The 23,819-nt window shown below is 39.3% G+C and overlaps 2 protein-coding genes across 9 annotated transcripts in view; both read left to right on the top strand.

Moving 5' to 3' along the window:
• The window catches only part of LOC112054303 (protein NDRG3), an 80,168-nt gene extending 57,117 nt beyond the window's left edge, over positions 1-23,051 (top strand). For 6 of the 7 annotated variants that reach the window (XM_024094021.2, XM_024094020.2, XM_024094024.2 and 3 more), the window contains 5 exons: positions 4,917-5,058; positions 6,788-6,934; positions 9,742-9,987; positions 10,783-10,867; positions 16,503-23,051. In XM_024094021.2, the coding sequence (XP_023949789.2) occupies positions 4,917-5,058; positions 6,788-6,934; positions 9,742-9,987; positions 10,783-10,867; positions 16,503-16,639 (757 nt within the window). In that variant the 3' untranslated portion in view covers positions 16,640-23,051. Of the gene's footprint in view, positions 1-4,916; positions 5,059-6,787; positions 6,935-9,741; positions 9,988-10,782; positions 10,868-14,239; positions 14,382-16,502 lie in introns of all 7 variants that reach the window. The other variant, XM_024094022.2, reaches the window with a different exon arrangement.
• Positions 1-23,819, top strand: part of LOC112052913 (locomotion-related protein Hikaru genki) — a 361,983-nt gene that overhangs the window by 252,036 nt on the left and 86,128 nt on the right. The window lies entirely within an intron of this gene.

The raw sequence follows: 23,819 nt of genomic DNA on the forward strand, positions 1-23,819 counted from the left end.
TTATAAAGGCGAAAGCTTTTGTGAGTGTGTGTGTAAGTCTGTGAATATGTTTGTTACTCCTTTACGTCACAACTACTAAACCGATTTGTCTGTTCGTAATAGAGGTAGAATTCATGGCCTGGATTAATCCTGTTTATCGCGCAAAAATCATGGTTCCCGTGAGATTTGTGAAAAATTCAAATTTAACGCGAACAAAGTCGCGGATATCATTTTGTAAAGTAAATAAATATTCTGTGCAGTAGTATAGATCAAGTTAAACTTTTACTTATAATATAAGTCTGTCTATCTGTCTGTTACCTTTTCACGGCTAATCGGCTGTACCGATCAAGATGAATTTTGCTATAATGGTAAATGGGACCTTGGAGCATAACAAAGGGTACTTTTGACCTTAAAATAAAAATAGAAGGGGGTGAAATAGGGGTTGTAAATTTGTATGAAAAGTCTTTCATTTTTAAAAGTACAGTTTTAAAAATTTGTTCATAAATCATGAAAAAATTACGAAATATAATGTGATACAAGAATTTTTAAAATTCAACCCTTAAAAAGGTGAAATAGGGGTTGCAAGTTTACATTGATTTCCACGCGGACGAAGTCGCGGGCGTGTGCTATTATATAATAATGTTTTGGAATAGTGTACAATGTACATGTTGGTCTGTTCGTGTTGGGTAGTCGATAGCCCTGGCGGAGGGCTGATGCCGCAGTATTATGTAACCGCCGCTCGATAGAACCGGCTCGGGTCGCGACGAGTCTACGACGAGCCTGACTATCTCACAGTGGTGTCCTACCTCTATCATCATTCATCATTATCAAGCCATATTCGGCTCACCACTGATCACGAGTCTCCTCTCATAAGGATTAGGCCAAATAGTCCACCACGCCTAATGTGGATTGGCAAACTTCACACACGCAGAGAATTATGAAAATTTTCTGATATGCAGGCTTCCTCACGATGTATATCCTTCACCTCTCAGAATGTGAGGGGTTAGGCCAATAGTCCACCACGTTGGCCCAATGCGGATTGGCAGACTTCACACACATAGAGAATTAAGAAAATTCTCAGGTATGCAGGTTTCTTTACGATGTTTTTCTTCACCGTTTGTGACAAGTAATATTTAATTTCTTCAAATGAACATAACAGAAAAGTTAGAGGTGCATGCCCCGGTCCGGATTTGAACCAACACCCTCCGAATCGTAGGCAGAGGTCAAATCCACTGAGCTATCACGTCTCTATGGAGGGGATATGGGGCATAAACCCACCGCTTTAATGTCAATTGTTGGGATTAGGGTGATTAGGGTGATTAACGACCACTTTAATTTCATTTCCATTGACAATTTCTCTGGTTCAGTTGGTAGTGATGTGGTTCTGCATCAGAGGTCCTGGGTACGATTCCTATTTAGAAATTTAATCTAATTGATTCTAATAAACTGTCAGATGTTAATGATAATTTCCGACCGATGGCTTAACGTTCTCTTCGAGGCACGATTTCCGAACTCCGGATTGAGAATCTATACATCTATATATATCTATATATATAAAAATGAATTGCTGTTCGTTAGTCTCGCTAAAACTCGAGAACGGCTGAACGGATTTATCTTATCTTGGTCTTCAAATGTTCGTGGAGGTATAGGGAAGGTTTATAGAAGATATAAAGGTGAGAAAAATTAGAATACTTGCTAAAACCCTCCTCAATTTACCATACAAACTTTTAATAGTAGGTAGGGGCCGAGTAGGGGTAGGGTAGAGAGAGTAGAGATAGGGAAGAAGTACACATAAGTCGAAGCGAAGCTTGCTCGGGTCCGCTAGTTTTAAATGAAAATTTAGAAGATAGTACTTAGTCAGTCTCATAGCCCGACCCAGGATTCGAACTACGACCTCGACCTCGTGATGCGAAACTACATAGGCTAACCAATAGACTAAGGGAGCAGTTGGTCCAATGATTAGCCTACCGGAGACCTACCCCGTACAATGCGGGTATCTACAAGTCAACAGTAAAGGCCCTTTATTCTAGGAAAGCGTTTTACCGTAAGCATAAGCATAGTACATCTTAGCTTACCATAATCGGAGCCCCAAGCGCTAGGCTATATCTCGGTCGAATTACAGAATGCCTTGAAGTGACTTCGTAATAATTTCATAATCTTCCTATCTTCGTAGTCCGTGGCTCCTGTCTCTCAATAGACCCTGGTATGATCCTAGTATTCTCAATGGCAACCTGGGTATTTGCAGTGGCATTGAGAAAGTCGCCCGAATGGTGTGACATGGCGTAAACATTTTTATGGTGTTGTCAAAAGTGCTCATCAATTGATAGAAATCCTATATACTGATTTAGAAAAATGCGCCCGACTGGACCGAAGTTGCATATTCTTAGTTGATTTTGGCTGGGATTCATAGCAATTGTTCTTACAAGTATCTAATAGCGGAACATTATCTATACTCCAAATTAGAGAAATTTTCGATATTGGAAAATGAAATTTGGTGGTGAAAAAATAGAGTGTGTAACGCTTCATAGTAGTACCTACTACAGCTACTTGATTGAGAATTGTCGGATCTAAACCGAATGCAGTGCTGAAAGTACCTTAGCCTGTATTTTGCTCAGAGCAATCACAAGCAGAGCTTTAAAAGCACTCAAATTATCCTCATTGACAGTTCTAGGAGTGCACACGCTTTTAAAGACGACAAGAAAAATCTGAAATATGAACAAAATATACATTTTATAAATGTGTCCGAAGTGAAGTACGAAAGAGTTTGCTCTAATAAATGTTATTTTAGGAAGCAAGCTAGCAACAGTGCATCATTTATATATATATAAAAGATAGTCACCGGACTTGTTAAAATACTTATAACTCGAGATCTGCTGGACTGATTTGGCTGAAAATTGGTGAAGAGGTAGCTGAGAACCATGAAAACGACATATGATAATTAGGGTAGGGGTAGGGCTTAGTAGAGGTATGGTGGGGTGGGTAGATGTAGGGTCGGAGTATGGTAGGGTAGGCGTAGAGTTGGGGTAGGGTAATGGTTAATATTTTACAAACGAATGCCAGAATCTAATAATAGTGTTAGCAGGTCTTCGTTAGATCGTTAGATAGGTCTTTTAAAGAAATGAGGGGTTCATTTCTTTAAAAGACCTATCTAACGATACCCCACATTATGAGATAAACGAGTAAAAAAAAATCATTCTCACTTGTAGGGGACTTACCCTAAAACAAATATTTTTGAAAATTTTATATTACAACTTTCTCGACATTTTTAATGTGCATACTCACGCTAAATTACAGCTTTCTAATAGTAATATTCTCTGCGCTCAACCGCGGACAGACAGACGGACATGGCGAACTAAGGGTTCTCTGTGGATTTCGGAACCCTAAAAATGAGCTTTCATGTATCACAAAGGCATGACTATCACAGGCTCTCAGCATGTTACAGTGTAGTATATAGTTGTAGGTCATAGTACGTACGTTCCATTCAACCTCACCGATGTTATGTAACACTGCGCCAGCGGACGAAAGCTTGCCGTGTACCTACGTAATACCTGGCTACCCTCATTATTCCAAGACGTAATCGATTCCGTGCTCAGTCGCCTTGAGTAGGAGCTTTCATACGATGTTTGAGTGCAGAACACGAACGGGTATACACTCGAGAAAAAAACCTCGTAGTTGTTCTATGACGTCATTACTGTGCAGCGTTGTGATCGATTCAGAACTGACTTCTTGGTCCTGTCTTGTCAATTCTTTGACTCTTTTGCCTTTGTCTTAAGTTGATGGTCACTTTGGTCGGAGTTTAAACTTAGGGCGTATTCACGTAGAAAGTAGGTTGTCTGCGACGTTCAACGAGCGCTTACAAGTACTGGTTCGCGCAGACAGCATATCATATCAAGCAATAATATAAGAAGGCGTGGCGGTCTGAGTAGCGAACTAACATAATAATATTTTTTTCTAATTATTCGCACGAGAGAATGAATAAGAGCGAAAATACTACCTGCTTCTTATAACTCTTATTTTAAAATTGATAACTATGACGCGGCTTTGAGCTGTAGTACTCATTCTTACACAATTGTTTTTTGCCGCGCGGCAAAATATTATTGGCTTGCGAGACGCGCGGCGAAATACTCTTAGTGCTCACCGGCGTAGACTCGTAGTGATAAGTAGTCGCAAACTCAAAATTAAAGCTGTGAGGGTTTTAAGCAAACTGTCTTAGAAGAGCACCATTAGCAACGCAAGTAATAATTATTATGTTATCTACGCCTAGTGAAGTCGGTAATATGTGTTGGTAACCTGCAGGCTAATTCACTATTTTTGACGTATGCTAGTTGACAAACGTAATTGAGATTCCATGTAAAAATGTTATCCGCTGCTTACTGGTGGAACACAGTAGGTAAATGACATTTTATCAATTGAATTGCTGTTTATTTTAATCTACTATGTAAAAATAAGTCGGGTTTTCCTTCCTGACGCTATAACTCCAGAACGCACGAACCGATTTCCACGGTTTTGCATTCGTAGGAAAGGTCTCGGGCTCCGTGAGGTTTATAGCAAAGAAAATTAGGGGTAGGATAGGGGTAGGGTAGGGGTAGGGTAGGGTTAGGGTAGGGTTAGGGTAGGGGTAGGGTAGGGGTAGGGTAGGGGTAGGGTATGGATAGGGTAGGGATAGGGTAGGGTGGGGCTAGAGTAGGGGTAGTTGAAAGTTTACATCGACTTTCACGAAGTCGCGGGCGTCCGCTAGTTGATTGATAATAAAGACCAAAATATTGAATAATCCAGCCGTTGTTTACACATACACCATCGGCTTCTAGGCTCAAAAGGGCTAGAACTCAGAGCCCTAAAGCCAGCAAACCAACGATCTCTCTAAAATTTCCCGTCATATCCTGGCAAGATTTAAAGAATGTGACAGCGGTAAACTAAATCCCTTCGTATCTTTCCAGTTACTTTTATCCGACAATGGAAGAACTTGCAAAGCAGATCAGTTTCGTGCTGGTGCACTTCGGCATCAAGAGCTTCATTGGCTTCGGAGTGGGAGTCGGGGCCAACGTCCTCGCGAGATTTGCCATCACCAACCCGGATAAAGTGAGTACCTCATCATCCTTATCATTAATTACCCATATTTATATTTACTCGTTGTCGAGCACGAGTCTCGTCTCAGAATGAGAGGGGTAAGGCTTAATAGTCCATCACGCTGACCCAATCAGGTATGCACGTGGCCTCACTATGTTTTTTTACTCACCGTTTGAGACACGTGATATTATTTAATTTCTTTAAATGCACAAGCCTAACTGAAAAGTTGGAGCTGCATGCCGCGGACTTTATTCGATTTTTTGCCCTCCGAATCGAAGGCAGAGGTCAAATCCATTTGGCTAACACTGTACACCTCTGAGTAGGACGAGGAGGAGTAGTCAAGTGTCCTTAATTTTCAGTGCAGCTTCAGCCCGGAGTTGAGAAGTTAGTAAAGTTACACCCTCCTGCCTTGGAGAGCAAGTTACGCCGTCGATTCTGATAGTGATAGTTAAAAAAGTTTTTTTTTTTATTCATAATAGACTTGCGCTTGACTACAATCAAGTCTGGTGGAAAGCAATGATGAGGTCTAGGTTGGAGCGCGCTTGCCTAGAAAATGCCTATTCACTCTTGTCTTGAAGGTGCACAAATCATAAGTGTTAGGAAACACAGAAGCTGGAAGGGCATTCCAAAAGGTAAGGGAAGTCAAAACATTATCTCCCTAAGCCCAGCAACCTGCATTGGATTGGAGCAGCGTAAGTCGAAGCTCTACTCGTATATTTCTTCTGCAATACGGTTGGGGGCCTGACACTGTAGGGCGTGCTTTGCAATAGGTTAATAATGATCAAGTGGCGATTATACCAGATTTTATTGCCTCGAGTAATAGTAATACATAAACCAGGCATGCTGATGTTTTATGCAAAGCATTTACTGAGAGCCAATGCTTAGTGAGTCTAAGGTGTTACGACTTTCAACAGCTGAAAGTCTCTCAATTCAAGCGCCTCTCTTAGATGGTATTTAGAGGGAATTAGGACGGTGACTTTTAGAGGTAGAGTTGCATCGATCGAGACAGTCATCGATTGATGGATTGAACTATATTTGAAACGTCTTTAGAAGAACAAAATAACATTGAAATATCATTACGTGGTCTAATCAGATTCGCAGTACTGACAGTAAGTGTGCTTACACTCAGCTGCTAATTGTTACGTTATATGTGGACGCACCTTTACTTTCGGTCGTTCCCATTCGCAGTGTGAACTGAACTTTGCACCCGCTCCTCGCTTAGTTATCTAGGCCGAGCGCCAAACTGCATTTCAGAGATAACTCCCATTTTGAAATTAAATTCATTTAAAACTTTGCAATTGTTATTTTAAATGCTGCTGTTCCAGATATTATATTTTCGTAATTAAGATTTTATTTAGTAGCTGGTGTCTACTCTAAAGTTAATTTATAACCGAAAATATCACTTCTTATATGCATGATATCATGCCGATCGCGACCAACTCAAGATCAGTATTATCGGATGTCAAGCCGTTAGCGTTGCGGGCATGTGAGATTACTTGATCGTCAGTGGCTGACATTAGTGCTCATTCGCTAGGGTCACATCGACTTACGCTGGTTTCATACAAATAATTGACACTTAATAAATCTAGTTACCTATTATATCTGTGGGTACGAGCTAGATGAGCGGAGCAGGGATCGAACCACCACCCATCGGTGATGAGTCCGACCGATCTTACCGATGAGCTATTGAGGCTCTAAGGTGGGTAAGGTGTGATGACGCTTACGTGACGCCCCTGCGCAGGTCGATGCGCTGATGCTGGTAAACTGCTCGTCGACGCAGGCGGGTTGGCTGGACTGGGTGGCGCACAAGATGATCTCGCACATGCTGCGTGCGCGCGGCATGGCTCCGGCGGTGATCGAGTATCTGATCTGCTACCATCTCGGGCGGGTGAGTGACTGTCTGTGCGTGCGTTAACTAGCTGACACCGCGCGGTTTCACCCGCGTGATTCCCGGTCTCCTAGGAATACGGGGATAAAATATAGCCAATAGCCTTCATCGATAAATGGGCTATCTAACAATGAAAGAATTTTTCAAATCATACCAGTAGTTCCTGAGAGTAGCTCGTTCAATCATACAAACAAACTCTTCAGCTTTATAATTTTATTGTATATTTTATTAAATATTTGGATTAATATTAAGTATGCGCTATACAGCCCTACTCGATGTGTACTGTTTACCAACGAACAAATTAACTTGTTCATAAATTGATGAAAAAAAAAATCGATTAATAATCTTATAACACTAATTATATAGTTCATATAATTTGAATAACATTGTTTCTACATCGAGTATCCCTACATCGAGTAGGGCTGTAGTATATATAAATATTTTCTCAGACTAACTTGATGTTACCTGAATCTTCACTTGAAGAAATTTAACAATACGTTCAACACGTTGACATCCGTTAAACAGTCACGTATCTTCGTATACGCTCGCGCCTCTTACGTGTCGCCTCGCCAATTTTTAAGCTTATATTTTTAATGCTGGGGCCACACTAAGGGAAAACCGTTAATGCCCGTTAACGCGTTAGTTAAGGCATTAAATTTTAATGCAATATTGCAGTGGCTACACTTGAACGGCCTAACGTTAATGATGTACCGACACTCGAACTTACGCTTAACGTCTAACGCCATTGAAAATTAACGCGTTAAATCCTGGCTACACTAAGTATTTAACGCATTAATTCGGGTTTTTCCCGTTAGTGTGGCCCCAGCATTACCCATCAAAGTAGAAAAAAGTTTTCAGTTCCGAAACATCAAGAAACTGTAGCGAATAGTGTAATGGCGTAGAGCGAACTCCGCTTGGCACGTAGTGTGATAAGGCAAGCTGGCGAGCTGTGCAGAAATCGCAATGCAAGCGCTCATGCGACGTAACGGTCACATACGATTTTCAATGGGCGAACTACTGCTAGCTGGGCTAATGTTTTCATACAAAAAAGCGCTTATGATATCATTATTACTTCAAATTCAATAAAAGGTGGATCGATGATTCAGATTGGGGAAAATAATGGGTTCGATGATTCTAATATCGATTGGTAGATGCTAATAAATCTCATACTATTTATAAATTAATCAAAATCACATTAAAGTTGAGTAAATTTTCAACATGTCGGATAAAATATTCAACAAATTTTCCTTGGATTTTTGAATCTATTTTAAAATTTATCCATACTTACAATAATATTATAAACCCGAAAGTATGGATTAGCGCATATTTTTAACTTTTATCCGGGAAGAATCCACAGTTCTGGCGGGATTTGTGAACAAATTTAAGTCATTTTATCTCAGGGACATAATAAAACAATCTATAGGTTAACTAAAATTAATTGAAAATGGATTGCAAGATGTTTTGTTCCAAAATCTCAAAAATTCAACAGCAACATTTATATATTATACATGTTTCGTTATTTGTTACACGAACCTTATTGGAGAAGGAATTTTCCACTGTAAAATTATTTGTATGCGTATAATGCTTACCCTAGTTGAAATCCTTACGCCACTGATGATATACATATTATATTGTTTGCTAATGCGAATTAATTGTGAACTATCGTATGTTCTCTATGGGAGTGCTTACATTCAGAATGCTGAAGAGACTCGTAAATTGCATTATTTAGTGCCCAGCACATACACCGATATTGATGAGTACGCTGGGCTTTCACCGCTTGATTGAACCGCTGAACCGATTTAAAAAATTGTTTCTGCAATGGAAAGCCACATCACCACTGAGTAATATACGCGGCGCATGAGAAAGGGAGCTGCGACTACTAGTACTTGATATTTTATAGTAGGCAAGCTTTGCGTATTATATTAATACGAGTTTGAACATTATTTTGTTATTTTCTTTCCTTGTTTTAATTTGACGGTCGCGTGGTGTAGTGGGTAGTGCCGCTCTCTGCATTCATGGCCGTGGGTTCGATTCCCATAATTGTTAAATATTCATGTGATGAGCATTGTTGATTTCCAGTGTATTTATATAAATACTAGCGGACCCGCTCAAGCTTCGCTTTGACTTATTAATTTATTTATTTGCACTTCTTCCCTATCCCTACCTTACATTACCCTACTCCTACCCCTACCCCTACCCTACCCTACCCTTACCCTTACCCTACCTCTACTCTACCCCTACCCTACCCTACAACTACCCTACCGCTACCCTACCGCTACCCTACCCCTACCCTACCTCTACTCTACCCCTACCCTACCCTACCCTACACCATACCCCTACCCTACCACTACACTACCCTAGGATTTAGGGATTTGAAAAAAAGATGTTGGCCGATTCTCAGAGCTACTGAATGTGCACAATAAATTTCATCAAAGTCGGTCAAGCCGTTTCGGAGGAGTATGGCAACGAAAACTGTGACACGAGAATTTTATATGTTAGATGCATAATATAACTTTCGGCTAACATATATTGCGGTATTTTAGTAGGCCTTGAAGTCAGCTATCAACCTGTAAAGTGTGGCGTACTATTTACGAGACACCCTGTATATGATTAAATCCGCTATCTTAGTATCCATAACACAAGCAACGCTTACATTGGAGCTAAGTGGTGTGTATTGTATAGCATAGCATTGTCTCTGCGGCTGTTGTATGTGGCATATGCGATCAATCAGTATCAGACACTTGTATATATGTAGTTTGTATAGGTGTCTGTGTGTTCGCTTCAGCAACGCCCGGCGGTACTTACAGGGTGCGGAGGAGCGCAACCTCGAGGCGACGTTGGCGTACCGCGAACAGTTCGCGCGCGAGTGCAACCCCGACAACCTGGCGCTGCTGCTGCAGAGCTACATAGCGCGCAGCGACCTGGGCATCGCGCGCGACGGTGGCACGCTCCGCCCGCCCGTCGTCAACCTGGTGGGCGCCTTCTCGCCGGCTCTCAACGACACCGTGACGCTCAACGCGCGCCTCGACCCGACATCCTCCACTTGGATGAAGGTACGCACCCGCTGGACCGCCTGCAACCTGTTTGCCGCCAACTTTATCCAAGTCTGAGCTCGTGTCTCCTCTCAGAATGAGAAGGATTTGGCCAATAGTCCACCACGCTGGCCCAATGCGGATTGGCAGACTTCACACACGCAGAGAATTAGAAAATTCTCTGGTATGCAGATTACCTCACAATGTTTCCCTTCACCGTTTGAGACACTTGATATTCAGTTTCTTAAAAAGCACATAACTGAAAAGTTGGAACTGCGTGCCCCGGACCGGATTCAAACCCACACCCTCCGGAATCGGAGACAGAGGTCATATCCACTGGGCTATCACGGCCCGTTGGCTTGGCCGCTCTAAACCTTTTTTGACGGCCTCCGTGGCGCAGTGGTAAGCGCAGTGGATTTACAAGACGGAGGTCCCTGGGTTCGATCCCCGGCTAGGCCGATTGAGGTTTTCTTAATTGGTCCAGGTCTGGCTGGTGGAAGGCTTCGGCCGTGGCTAGTTACCGCTCTACTACTCTAGTACTACCGCTCTACTACTCGGTAGAGCTATTTAGCGATCCAGTACGATGTCGTGTAGAAACCAAAAGGGTGTGCATTTTCATAGTTTTCTTAACAAGTTAGCCCGCTTCCATTTTAGATTGCATCGTCACTTACCATCAGGTGAGATTGCAGTCAAGGGCTAACTTAAAAATTAATTTGATCTTGCTTTTATTAAAAATCTGTCAAATGGATTTGGAAACAATTATCTCAACGACACAGAGATATTTTTGTTGATCATGTTTCTACGAACGCATTTCAGATATCTGACTGCGCAATGCCGCTGGAGGAGGAGCCGGCGAAGGTCTCTGAGGCATTCCGCCTCTTCCTGCAAGGGGAGGGATATGGTAAGCGACGCAAACTCACACACAACACATAGCGTCTTCATTAGGTATCGTTAAGAGGTGGTTTAGACAGCGTTCTGAGTTCTGCATCGTTTGTGTCTTTATAGCACCACATAGATCAGGGGTCACCAAATGGAGGACCGCGTTCCTCATTCTGATTAAATTAAATTTCTCATCTCAACACCATCATTACCAAACTATCGGCTCACTGCTCGAGCCCGAGTCTCCTCTAAGAATGAGAGGGGTTAGGCCAATTGATCCCAACTTAATGATGAACATCTCCATTATTTAATGTCTTTAAATAATAATAATAATAATCATATTCTGGTCTGAAATTTTTAGCTAATCCATTGGCAATATATTTTATTCATTAAATATAATAAATATAATCTGTAATATAAAAATGAATCACAAAATGCGCATGTGGTAAGCGCATAACTCAGAACGCCTAAACCAATTTGGCCAATACTTTTTTATAATGTTCGTTGAAGTTCTAGGGTGGTTTTTCAGGCGAGAAAAATTTAAAAAGACTAAAAAAAAATTTATACTCCCATACCAAGGATTCGTAATAATTTGAATTTTAACATTGATAGGGTAGGGGTAGGGTAGAGTAACTCCAACCCTTTGATATAAAAAACATTTCCTCCAGTGAAGGATGGTGAAGATCGCCTTATACACGGAATCTTAGACCATAATATCTGTGTGTTACGTTAAATACACAAACAATAACACGAAACGCAGAACTAAGAACGCTCTTTTTTGGGCGGACTATTTAAGTTGTAGTCTATCGAAATACCCAAGAAAGCAAAATGACGTTGGACGTTTCACAACACATTTCACACACAGTTCGCTGTGTTTTTTTTTAAATTTTATTTTTATTAATAGTTTCTCTTTATTGTGTTAGTTAATTAGTTTCCATTTGATAGATATAGACCACCTAGTTGACCTTTTTTATTGAGAAAGAGTACATAGTCCGGGATTTCTGACTGACAATGGTATAGTCGGACACAATCTTTATGACGTTTCCGAAATAAGAGAGTGTGAGGGAGACGCGTACCAGTCAAACCTATAACATCTTGTTTTGCGGAGCTTAACGCACGAAGTTCAGAAGAGTCATAATGATTGCATCCGACTATAACTTATCCTAGTGACTGTACAAACACCCACCTGGAATGGTGGCAAGAATACTGGCTGCGTTGCCGTGTTGGGCAGGTGCACAAAACAGTGAAACGGTTCAGAGATATTAACCATATTGAAGTTTTGGTTATGACATTGGCTATAATAACCCTGAATTAGAGGTTACTCTGTATTACCACTGGACTGGTGCTACAGGTTACAACTGAAATGGTATTAAGTTATGTAGAATACATATATTTGTCTTTTAGTATATCACTGATTTTGATTTTTTATTATTATTTTTGCCAAGTGTACGTTGATCGAGCGAAATAATTGAATACTGCAAAGGATATTTCAAATATTCTCTAAAAAAAATAAGACTGCAGTTTTCTTATAGAAAATTTGTTGTATAAATTACACATCTATGGTGTGAATCGCACGACCAACATAATCCAAGCCAAAGCACAGTTCAACCGAGCTTTCCACTTAGTAATTTGCGAGACTAATAGTTTGGGTTAAATTACACTCGTCATTGCGATTTACTGGCAATACCTTAACAGGCTCTTTGATACTCTATTACGATGAGGCAAAGTTACTATTAATTTTTCAACTTTTATATACAAAAACATATTTCTCTTAAATAAAAAACATTTTATTTAACTCAGCGTCACGTGTCGGTATGAAAGAGGCTTTTGATATGTGGCTCTTGTCCTAAGATATGAGCCTCGAAGTTTCGCCTCCTTGCCCGGGGACGTAGTGGGGGATCTTGCTCCCTCGGTAAACTCTTCCATCCCCTTTCGGGCAAGGGAATAGAATGTCAATAAACTTTTTAACCTCAACGGTACATGTCGCTTGCTCGCTATCGAATTATATAGTAGACTGGCGGACGGCCGCGACTTCATCCGCGTGAAATTCGATGTAAACTTTCAACTACCCCTACCCAACTCTACCCCTACCCTACCCTACCCTACCCCTACCTTTTCCTGAATTTTCTTTGTATAAACCTCACGGAGCCCGAGACCTTTCCAACGAATGCAAAACCATGGAAATCGGTTCGTGCGTTCTGGAGTTATAGCGTCAGGAAGGAAAACCCGACTTATTTTTATATAGTAGACTACATGATATCAGAGACTCCTCGACCGATCTCATGCAGTCCACAATCCCTAGGTCCTACTGTCCTAACAGTCCTCTAAGCCCTGATCCGATCAGGACATGGACCTTAGACAGGGGTTTCGTCCTCTAGCCTGGCAGAGTTTCTTCGTCCAAACATGGATACTGACTATAATAATTTATAGGTGCCGGTTTCTTTCTTCGGTTTTCTTGCTTCTTCTTGATTCTATTTTGAATATATGTATGATGTTGCAGATTTTATTTGTAGGTTTTATGAGTCCGTCGTTGATGAGGTCTGTTCCTAATGTGAGTGACGTTTTATATGAAATGACGTCTGTCACTTACTTGATTTATCTGACATGATATACAATGACGTTTTACGTCATTGTACTTTTACTCAGAGGATAAAATGTTATTAATGAGGTTATTGTGGTCGAGTATCCTCTGAATTTTAATTGTTGTTTCACAACATCTCAGGCGCATAGAGTATCAAAGGCGAAATTGTATTTGCGCGGGATTGAGTTAGGAACTGTGTTGTGGGTTGTCGCACATGCGCTTATGTCAAGCTTTCTGTCTGGTGGTAGGCTTCGGCCGTGGATAGTTAACACGTACCGCCACGCGATTTAGCGTTCCGGTACGATGCCGAGTAGAAACAATAAGAGGTATGGGTATTATTAACTCGTACCTCTTCCCAAGTTAGCCATAAAAAAACATCAGCAGGGTATCATATGTAACACGGTACTATACCATTCATGCAATCAGTCACTGCATCGTTTTTCGTTTTTGCAAATATCTAACGTTGTTTTTTCAAACGAAATAACATAATTAGCGTCACTTTACGCAGTTAAATCAGTGTAGTACTGGAAATAGCAAGTAATAACTTTGTTTTAACAAAAACATGATGGTATTTACGCAATTTAGTTGAAATATTCGTGTTGGATGATTGTTAAAACAAAACATCATTGCGACTTGTTGTAAAATCGCATAATAAATGTCATTTCGTAGAAATAACTATGTTAGATAATCACAAAAACGACAATACGACGAAAAAGTAGTGACTCATTGATTGGATGGTACACTGAGATACATAAGGCCGCAGGTAAGACCGTAGTAATTTGTCATTGAATTAAAAACTCGCTTGCACGGTAGCCGTGGTAGCTCTTCAGAGGGTAGCCGCTCTGCACGCTAGACCGCGCGCTTTCGCTCCCGCGCTCGCTCCCGCGCCCGCTCCCGCCCTCGCGGCCTGCTCTGGCGCCAATAACTTTACGGACTAGTAGCTAGTCCGGTAACTGTAAGTTTTTAATTTTTATTTCACTTTTATTTATTCTTATTAATTTTGTTTTATTTATGTTTTACTTTGTCCGCTTTGGTTTAATTTTTGTTATACACACATGAACATATGAATGTTTGACATACGAATACACATTATTATACAGTTCACACAGCGTGGATGCAGATGGCTCAGTATCGTGATGTTTGGAAGTCCCTACAAAAGGCCTATGCAGTGGACGTCCATCGGTTGATAAGATGATGATGAGCCAGATGACTTGATGAGATCCAATTACTGGGCGGCAGAAATAAGTATAGTATATCCCTGAACGAGCTGACAAATGCGATGACAGACGACTGTCAAAAAGAAAGAAAGATATATATATTTTTTTAAATATCCTGAGATTTAAGAATCCTGCGATGTGTGAAACAACCTAGAAAATTCTTTCTCAATTCTCTACGTGTGTGAAGTCTGCCAATTCATATTTGAACGTGGTGGACAATTAGCCTAACGCCTCTCAATCTGAGAGGAGACTCGTGCTCAACAGTGAGCCGAATATGGGTCTTTAATGTTGAATACCTGAGAATTTTCTTAATTCTCTACATGTGTGAAGTTTGCCAACCCGTATTTGTACGTGGTGGGCAATTAGCCTAACCCCTCTCATTCTGAGACGAGACTCGTTGTCAACAGTGAGCTGTGTGCCTAGTGGGAGTTTTCAATATTTTCATACTGTTACTATCACGTTGACGTAAACGCAAATTTATATGGAATTGAAAAGGTTGTGCAGTAGTGCCACTAGATGGCGCTGTTTCAATTCCTTAGAAATTCGCGTTTACGTTACTAGACTACAAGCCCTTGAACAAAAATTACATGTGAAATGACCCAACGTGAATAACGCTTAGAAGGCTGTTACTATATCAGAAAATAACTCTGAACACTATGCCGTAATTTCTGAGCGGTACAGGTGAGTGAAGAGTGAGGCTTGCGACCCTTATATTTCGACTCCTACGCTGGAAAAATGTACGGCGTTTTCGGGTAAAGTATCTGTATATGTGTACAAAACGAATTGCACAAATGCCGTACAGTAATAAATGACCTATTTTGCTTCTGCGATTGTCGACAATTTTAGTACGGCACTAGGATTATCGCCATTTATTTTTAATCATCTTTAACACTATAACAAAGCCGTACAATTAGAATTAGTCTTAATTCATCATTTGTACCTGAGAAATTCCATTCACTTGTGTACTCACCACTGTACCGCTCAGAAATGACGGCATAGTGTTCAGAGTTATTTTCTGATATAGTAACAGCCATCTAAGCGTTATTCACGTTGGGTCATTTCACAGGTAATTTTTGTTCAAGCGCTTGTAGTCTATACGTGACAGTGACAGTATCAAACTGCCACTATGCCCTCTGAGTTTATAATGACGATAGTTAAGGATGTGTGTGTCTGCAGTGTCAACATAACTTGGAAAAAATTTTGGTCACAGAAAGAAGTCCTTAAAGGAAATTACGACATGCACTTGAAAAAAGTAGTTTTCGATTCGTGTATTTTACCATGCTTACTATACGGTTGCCAGACCTGGATATTTACAAACAAAGCAAAACAACAAATTAAATGTACTCAGAGAGCAATGGAAAGAAGCACGTTGAAGATTAGGAAAATTCATAAAGTGAAGAATGTGACCATCAGACAAAAAACTAAAGTGACCGATGCTCTTAGCCATGCACTCACACTTAAATGGAAATGGGCCGGCCACATTTCAAGATATGTGGACAAAAGATGTGGACTATTGAAGCAACACGATGGAAAGGTCCATTAGGAAAAAGAAATGTAGGAAGACCAATCCGACGGTGGGCTGATGATATCATTCAGATAGCCGGACACGAATGGATGAAATCTGGCAAAGACAGGGAGTTGTGGAAGAAGATGGAGGAGGCCTTTACCCTTTCAGGGGTCCATATTTAATAAGAACTTACTAACTAATATTACTAACATAATTTAAGAAAACTTGCTAACAGACTACTAACAACTTTTGAAATGTAATTTAGAAATGTAAATGTAAATATGGAATAAACGGCTTATTTATTATTGTTTATTGTGTCTGCTTATTTATTTATTATTTATTGTGTTTGCAGTGGCACCGCTGTCGCCGACGAAGATCGTCGCGTTCCGTCGGCTGTCGGACGCGGGCCGGCGCCGCGCGTGCCGCCACTCGCCGGTCATCCGCATCACCGAGAACCCCATCTCGGAGGCCTGCTCCGCTGCGTGCTAAGCGCCCCACGACACACCGGCACAGCTCAGAAATCATCCCCATACACCATCACTATAATCAAGCCCAACTTAATCTGAAATGTTTTTAACCAAACTGAAAAAAATAGTAGATTATGAAACGGTGGCACAATGTCATTGAAGCAAAACGAACGAAGTGAGTTTTATAATAGACACTCGAGTGCTTTAATGCCAAGTTATGTACGTTTCATACTTAACTTTATTTAATCTCATGAAATAGGAAACTAACAAAATTAAATACTACTACCTTTTCCGCGACTAAGAAGGTAAAGGATTGATGATTGTATTTGTAGTATTGTTAAAAAAATCAAGAACACAGCTGCACAAAAAAATAAGAACCCAGAGCTCTAACTGTGCTATTATGTAAAAAAGTTATATTAAAACACACTTTACATACAAAGAGCAGTGTTATAATGTATTTTTTTTATTACAGTATGCATGTGAATAATCTATGCCATTATAGTATATTTTTTAATTTCATAATTGGAATATTATCACACGAGATTAGATGAAAATATTTATTGGCTTTTTATAAAATGTTATTCAAAATATATCCAAATGTTTTATGGAAGAAGTTTGGAGCCTCAATAGCTCAACGATGAGAGCGTTTAGACTCATCACCGAGGGGTGGTGGTTCGATCCCCGCCCCGTTGGACTATTGTACATTGTATAAAAGTTACATACCCTCATTTTTAATGTGTTCGTTGAAAAGCATTTCACATCAAGTTTTGGCTTTAGAATAGTAATTTTCACTATTAAAAAGAGCCTCATATCTAGACAAATCACAGCCACATCTTTCAAATAGTTATTGAGAGCCTATAAAGTCAGATCGTTACAATTTTATGAAAGCTGGAAATTTTCTTCACATGCTCCTATAAACACGTATGTGGTATGGAGTTTGGATTAACATTAAATTGCTTACCTTAGCTATAGTAGAAGCACGAGCTGATTCGGTATCAGTTTTAGACAAGACAAAAAATACATACATACAGACAGATTTGTTATATACTTCAATATTGTTCACACTGTTTCCGTTTGCATGTTATATGCATTTAAGTAATGGTGGCTTTAAAAGGTAGCAACTTTCAATGGTCCATACCCTCAATTATTGATTTATAAAACGTAATTTTTACGAGAAATAATTGTGGAAAACTTAACTTACTTCGCTAGAAATCCTTAAAGTTTGACTTTTAAAGAGTTGTCACAAAGGAAAGTGTTTTTATGTTTAATAGAAAATGCAAAAAAAGACAAACTAAAAACAGCTAATTACTGTTAAAATAATGAAGAGAAGAATGAAGAGCAGGGCATGCTGCATTATGTATACACAATAATTACAGTTCGTGTGTATAAACTTGACACCTGACTCGAATGATGTTTGTATTGTTTGTTGTGTTTTGTAGCCAGGTGTCAAGTTAATGCACACGAGTTATAATAATAATAAAGCATAATAATTTCTTTTTTTTACACACATTATAATTAATATATGCTAAGCCATTATACGTTAATTATTTAAGTAACTCATAAAGCTACGATTTATACTTGGACGGTTAAGGGCTTAAACCTGCTACCTACCAAAGCCTCCATGATCCAGACTCACAGTTTACGACTTGTATTTGTCTATGATATGAGCATAGAGTGACAAATTTTTAGCTTTTATAAAATCACGAAAGTGGCTCTCAATCTATTTATTCTTGTGTAGTTTTTAAAGATAATCCGAAAGAATACTGAATCATTTCTGAGCTGTGCTTTTAACCAAAGCGGCAGGATATTCAAATTTAAAAATTTATTTGACAGCGGTGTCTGTTATTGTTTTCATTAATATTTTTTTTTTATTCTTTTTTATATTTTAGTAGTATTACTAATCGTTTTTATTTTTGTTTTCTTTTTCATGAACAGTTTACGTTTCATTGTTAATTAATTAACAAACTTTTATTTTCGTGTTTTAATGTTTGTATGTCATTAGTGTTCGAAGGATGTCACACTCGATGGCACCTATAATATATTCATACTTGTTATTATAAGTTGATACAGTTATCCTATTAGACATATGACTGTGTTTTGCACACGGAGTCTAGCTCTCGTCCACGGCGGCGAACGGATGTAGTGTATGGAAATTTTTGGGAAAATTCTCATGGATACCCGAAAGGGGTGTGGATTTTCATCCTTCTACCAAGTTAGCCCTCTTCCATCTTAGATTGCATCATCACTTACCATCAGGTGAGATTGTAGTCAAGGTATGGTATTGCCATCGTCACTGTTAGATGTGTACTACACATCCTTATAACACGATAACACGTTTGTCCATTCCTTATGTTGCCCTCCTCTTTCTCCCATTTCTCTGTTGTTTTGACGGCCTCCGTGACGCAGTGGATGTACAAAACGGAGGTCCTGGGTTCGATCCCCGGCTTGACCGTTTGAGATTTTCTTAATTGGTCTAGGTCTGGCTGGTGGGAGGCTTCGGCCTGGGCCTACCGGCAAAGACGTACCGCAACCGAAAGGTGTGTGGATTTTCATCCTCCTCCTCCTCCAACAACATGTTAGCCCGCTTCCATCTTAGACTGCATCATCACTTACCACCAGGTGAGATTGTAGTCGAGGGCTAACTTGTAAAGAATAAAAGTTTCTTCAAGTAGGTTGCCTATATTTTCGGAATCCAACATTTTGGGTACTAGAATATTACACAAGAAGCATGTTTGTCGCGTTTTCTAATTTCATACACTATATGGGATCGCCGCCGTGACGGTAGCTATAGTTAGCGTCTTTTACTTTTAAAGTTTGTAACGATATTTAAACTATGTTGTGCTCTTTATGCTTTTTATGATTATTAATTAAAATTGTAAGAATTTTTGCGCCTATACAAGAAACAAGAAAGCTTTAATTATAGTTTTATTATCAGTTAAATGTTTTGTTTAAATAGTATAGGCATTTTGCTGTTTGCATTCCTGCGTTCCAAAGAATTTAGTAATGTACGTTGGTAACCAAAGTTACGTGGACTATGAAGGGTCATAAGTTCGATAGTTGTGATAGGGCGGATTTTTGTATGGAAGGGAAGGGAAGGGTACATATCCCGGAGGTAGAACGGGGCCACGCAACAGGGACTTTGCGAACATCCCGGTTGGACTTGTGCGGTCAGTTTGATCATTTCGTTTTTTTATGTACCTTTGACTCTAGTCAATGCGAAAATTAACAAAAAATAGGACTTGGAATTTTAACAACGCGGACTTTTATGTTTGTGAATCATGTTACTTATACAAGATAGAACGATTAACTAAATCATGTTACCAAAAGTTAAATGTTACATTGAAAATAGGAATGTCAAATTCAACCCCACAACTAAATCGGGATAGAAGAATCTCCTTTATTTTAATCCGTGTAAAACGCGTCCATTATGACAATATTTTTTTACAAAGGAGTATCTTATAATATCACAGAAAAATCATTAAACTCTTCTTCTAAAGCTTAACTAAGTAGCACTCTCAAGCTGTGTCGTATTTTAGAATATATGAAAACAGATTATTATACCATGTGCGCTGTAGCATGGTGCAGGTGACAGTTTCAGAACGTTCCGTTTCACTCTTGAAAGTTGTCGCGATTTACAAATTATGACTTAGTATTTCATCTGTATCACATTCGTAATATATTAAATTAATAACAGCTGTAGTAACTTAAACTTAATGCAGTCATAATGTTCTAGTCTACAAATAAAATCAAATTAAAAATAAAATTAAGCACTGTTATCTGTGTAACGTAACACCATAGACGTATTTAGTATTGTTCTGACAGATGTCAGCGTCATACAGGAAACTGTCATTCGCACCATGCTACAGCGCACATAGTGTACGTAATTTTTCTTTTGCACTCGTAAAATAGCTTTTTTTGTGCATACGAATCTCGTATAATACTCTATATTGTAATGACGAAAAGGACAACTATCTAGATCATTTTTAGAAATATTTTTTTTTAAGTAAATGAGAGTTAAAATAATTAGTTAAATGTATACTTCTGATTGAATTATTAGATTCAGTTTCAACCCTTTACTGTCTAGTACTCGTTCAGAGGAGTGTAAAATGGTTTTTAAAATAAAATGCACTCTCACGGAATGGGAATGATAGACTGGGTCCTGTCATAAGTGAAGTTAGCGCCCTCGTTCACTATCGCATTATGTCATTCTCAAATGTTAAACTTGACATCACACAAATAGCATAGTTGACATATATAACGAAATTTACCAGTACCGCTATTCCGTAAAAGTACTTTAACAACTCGACAGTGAATCTATAGTATTGTGTCAAACAGACATCGATCTCCTATTATAAAGTGGATGCACAATCAGCGACTAATAAACGTCCCCACTTAATGAGTGCCAAAGACAACTTCTTGGCACTCAATTAAAGTAGTCGCATTTGTGTCATCAACCTTAAACTCAATCCTTACGGTTGAGTTTGCTCTGAATTTTGGGTTTTATTGAATATTGGACTATATTTAAAGGCCTTTAGGTATAATTTTCTTTACCAATAATTCTAAAAGTGTCAAAGAAAAATTGTCCAGTTTTTAAGTGAACTATTCTACATGATTGTGCGTCCTTTTATTATAAGAGGTCGATGCAAACAGATAGTGATTATTCGAAACTAAATAGCTAGTATATTCTGTACTCTATACTCTAATGGCCTTGCCACTGATTGAGAAATTTTTAGACGGAAATATTGTTTCAATTCTACTGAAGCTTCTATCAGTAATGTATTTTATTTGCATGTGTTAAAAATGTCCATTTCCAAGATCGTTGGGTAGTCAAATTAATCTTTAAAATAAATAATTGTTCGAAAAACTTTATAAAAAGTCGGTTGTCTGTAAAGTCGGTTTACTGACGATAGTTGAACGTGACAACGTCATAAAAATACTGGTGGTTGCATTTTTCAAAAGAAAACGTTCGTGTTTCGAAAATACTGTTTAATAATCTTCATAGACAAGAATATACTTTATTTCTTGTAAAAAATGTTGGCAACCCTAGAGCGAGGGAATGACGCATGACGTCATCTTTCATCGAGTGTGCAGCCGGCTCCAACGAATTATAAGACATTGTCACGTCAAAAATGTTCAGGTCCAGTTCGCCTTTTGAACGTCATATCTCAATTTCCTCAGCAATTTTTGACGTCAACTCTCTCGGTTTGCAATGTCAAGTTTAATGTCACAAACTGTAGTTAGAAGTAGTGATAGCGGAGTATTTGTATTAATAGCTGATAAGAGGCATGCGTCCTACCACCTGTAGTTTGATGCACTCGCTTTAAACGTCGCTCAGTGAAACCACACGGAGCTCCTACACCGAAGGCTGACGGGCGAAGCTTGGTCGATTTCAATGTCTCGTAGTTAATGTTCAGTAGTTATAGATCATTAGGTACTCTACTTTAGGACATTCACAACTTGACACATCCATTTGTGACCTCAAAGACATTTACATTTTGCCTTTCACCGACGTTTTTTAGAACGTACAGTGATATAATTGTGTGTAAAAATGCGATATTTTGTGCCTATTCGATCGCGTAAAAGTGTATTTTATATGAATTTGAAACGGCATGATCTACAAAAAGAGAAAACACAATCCGTGAGTAAATGACACTTTCAATTTTAATATACAGGGTGCTCGGGAGTATTTTCCACAACTCTAGGGTTATATTCTTTAATGAAAATTAATAAAAAATGTCTAAGGAACATGTGTTCTAAAATTAATATTTCCCGAGTAAAAAATATATTTTTTGTAAATAAATCTTAAAATGTATCCCCCCTATACGCATCCATATAATTAACGTAGCCAAGTTTTACATGCGTTAAAATGCAAAGATAGATAAAGGCGTGTGTTACATGGATAGTCGGAATTACTTTGTATGAAAACATAAAAGTTTTTATTTTTTCGTTAAAAAAATATTACTTATGCAGTTCGGCTCCTATAAGTGGACTCGTCAACACCTTGAAGTTATGGGTAATACATACTCCCGAGCACTCTGTATAAATTCGAAAGGTCATTCATCACGAAATCTCGAAATCCGCTAGAGGTACAAAGCCTGAAATTCGGAGTTTATAAGTTACTAGGTATCCACCCGTTCCATATAAATCTTAATTCCCTTTTACGCGATCGAATAGTTCACAGACTCGCATTCGATTAGCTGGTGACGTTTTTGATACCATCTTTGAGGTGTAATGTTTGACTTACTTTAATTTTGACTATGAGTGGGTTAAGATTGGAATGTCTTAAAAATATGGGGTCCTGTAATACTAATCATCAGCGAGATTAGTCGCTCGATCGACGCGATCGAATCATACAATCCCATCGCTCGTATGAAACGCGTAGCAGTTGATGTGCGTTATTTTTAAGTATAATAAAAAATGTGAATTTATAATAGCATTCGTGTTTCATTTCAAACCCATCCCCTTTATATCTCAGACTAAATACATAAGGACTACTATCGGACTCAAATTGACGAACAAAATTTTCTGCCATTTTCTAAGGAAAACGAGCTTAGATTTCATACATATACTAAAATAGCAGTTTTTGTTCGTTTTTTACACCATTCAACTACACAGAAAGGTATTTTACGGAGGTTTTTAACCGACGGACACGATTGTAAACTATGAAACATCGATTCTATAGAGACAGTGTTTATAATCGCATAAGATCGTTGATACATATACTTTGACAGAAAAATAATGTCTTGCGAGGCAGGTCTTTATCTAATTAGTCTGAGCTTTATATTCATTCAGCCTCGGTGGCTTTACGAGACTGCTCCGTTCGCCTTAAGGACGGAGCAGCCTCAGTTTTGATTTGTTAAACGCCTTCTAGCGCTATTTTTTTAAATTCTTCACAAGTTAGGAAGAAGTGCGGCGCGGCGCCGGAGCGGTGTCACTGCGGCGGTCTGCATATATATGTCAATGGTATGCCACACGGTGCGTCTTCGGGCTTCCGGACTGTTCACTCGGGCGCATCGGTGGCACGCGAGGCGGACCGTTGACCACCGGTCGAAGGTGATGCATGGACCGCGGCGGGCAAGTGGAACTCGACGTCGTGTCGTCGTCCAGCCCCAGAAGAGGGAGAGTGAGTATCAAGGGACAAAGAGCGAAAAGAGAAAATAACTTGTAGGGAGTCAAGAAGGCGTCCGGGGAACACGCAAAGA

This window comes from Bicyclus anynana, chromosome Z, assembly GCF_947172395.1.
Source record: "Bicyclus anynana chromosome Z, ilBicAnyn1.1, whole genome shotgun sequence".
NCBI lineage: Eukaryota > Metazoa > Arthropoda > Insecta > Lepidoptera > Nymphalidae > Bicyclus > Bicyclus anynana.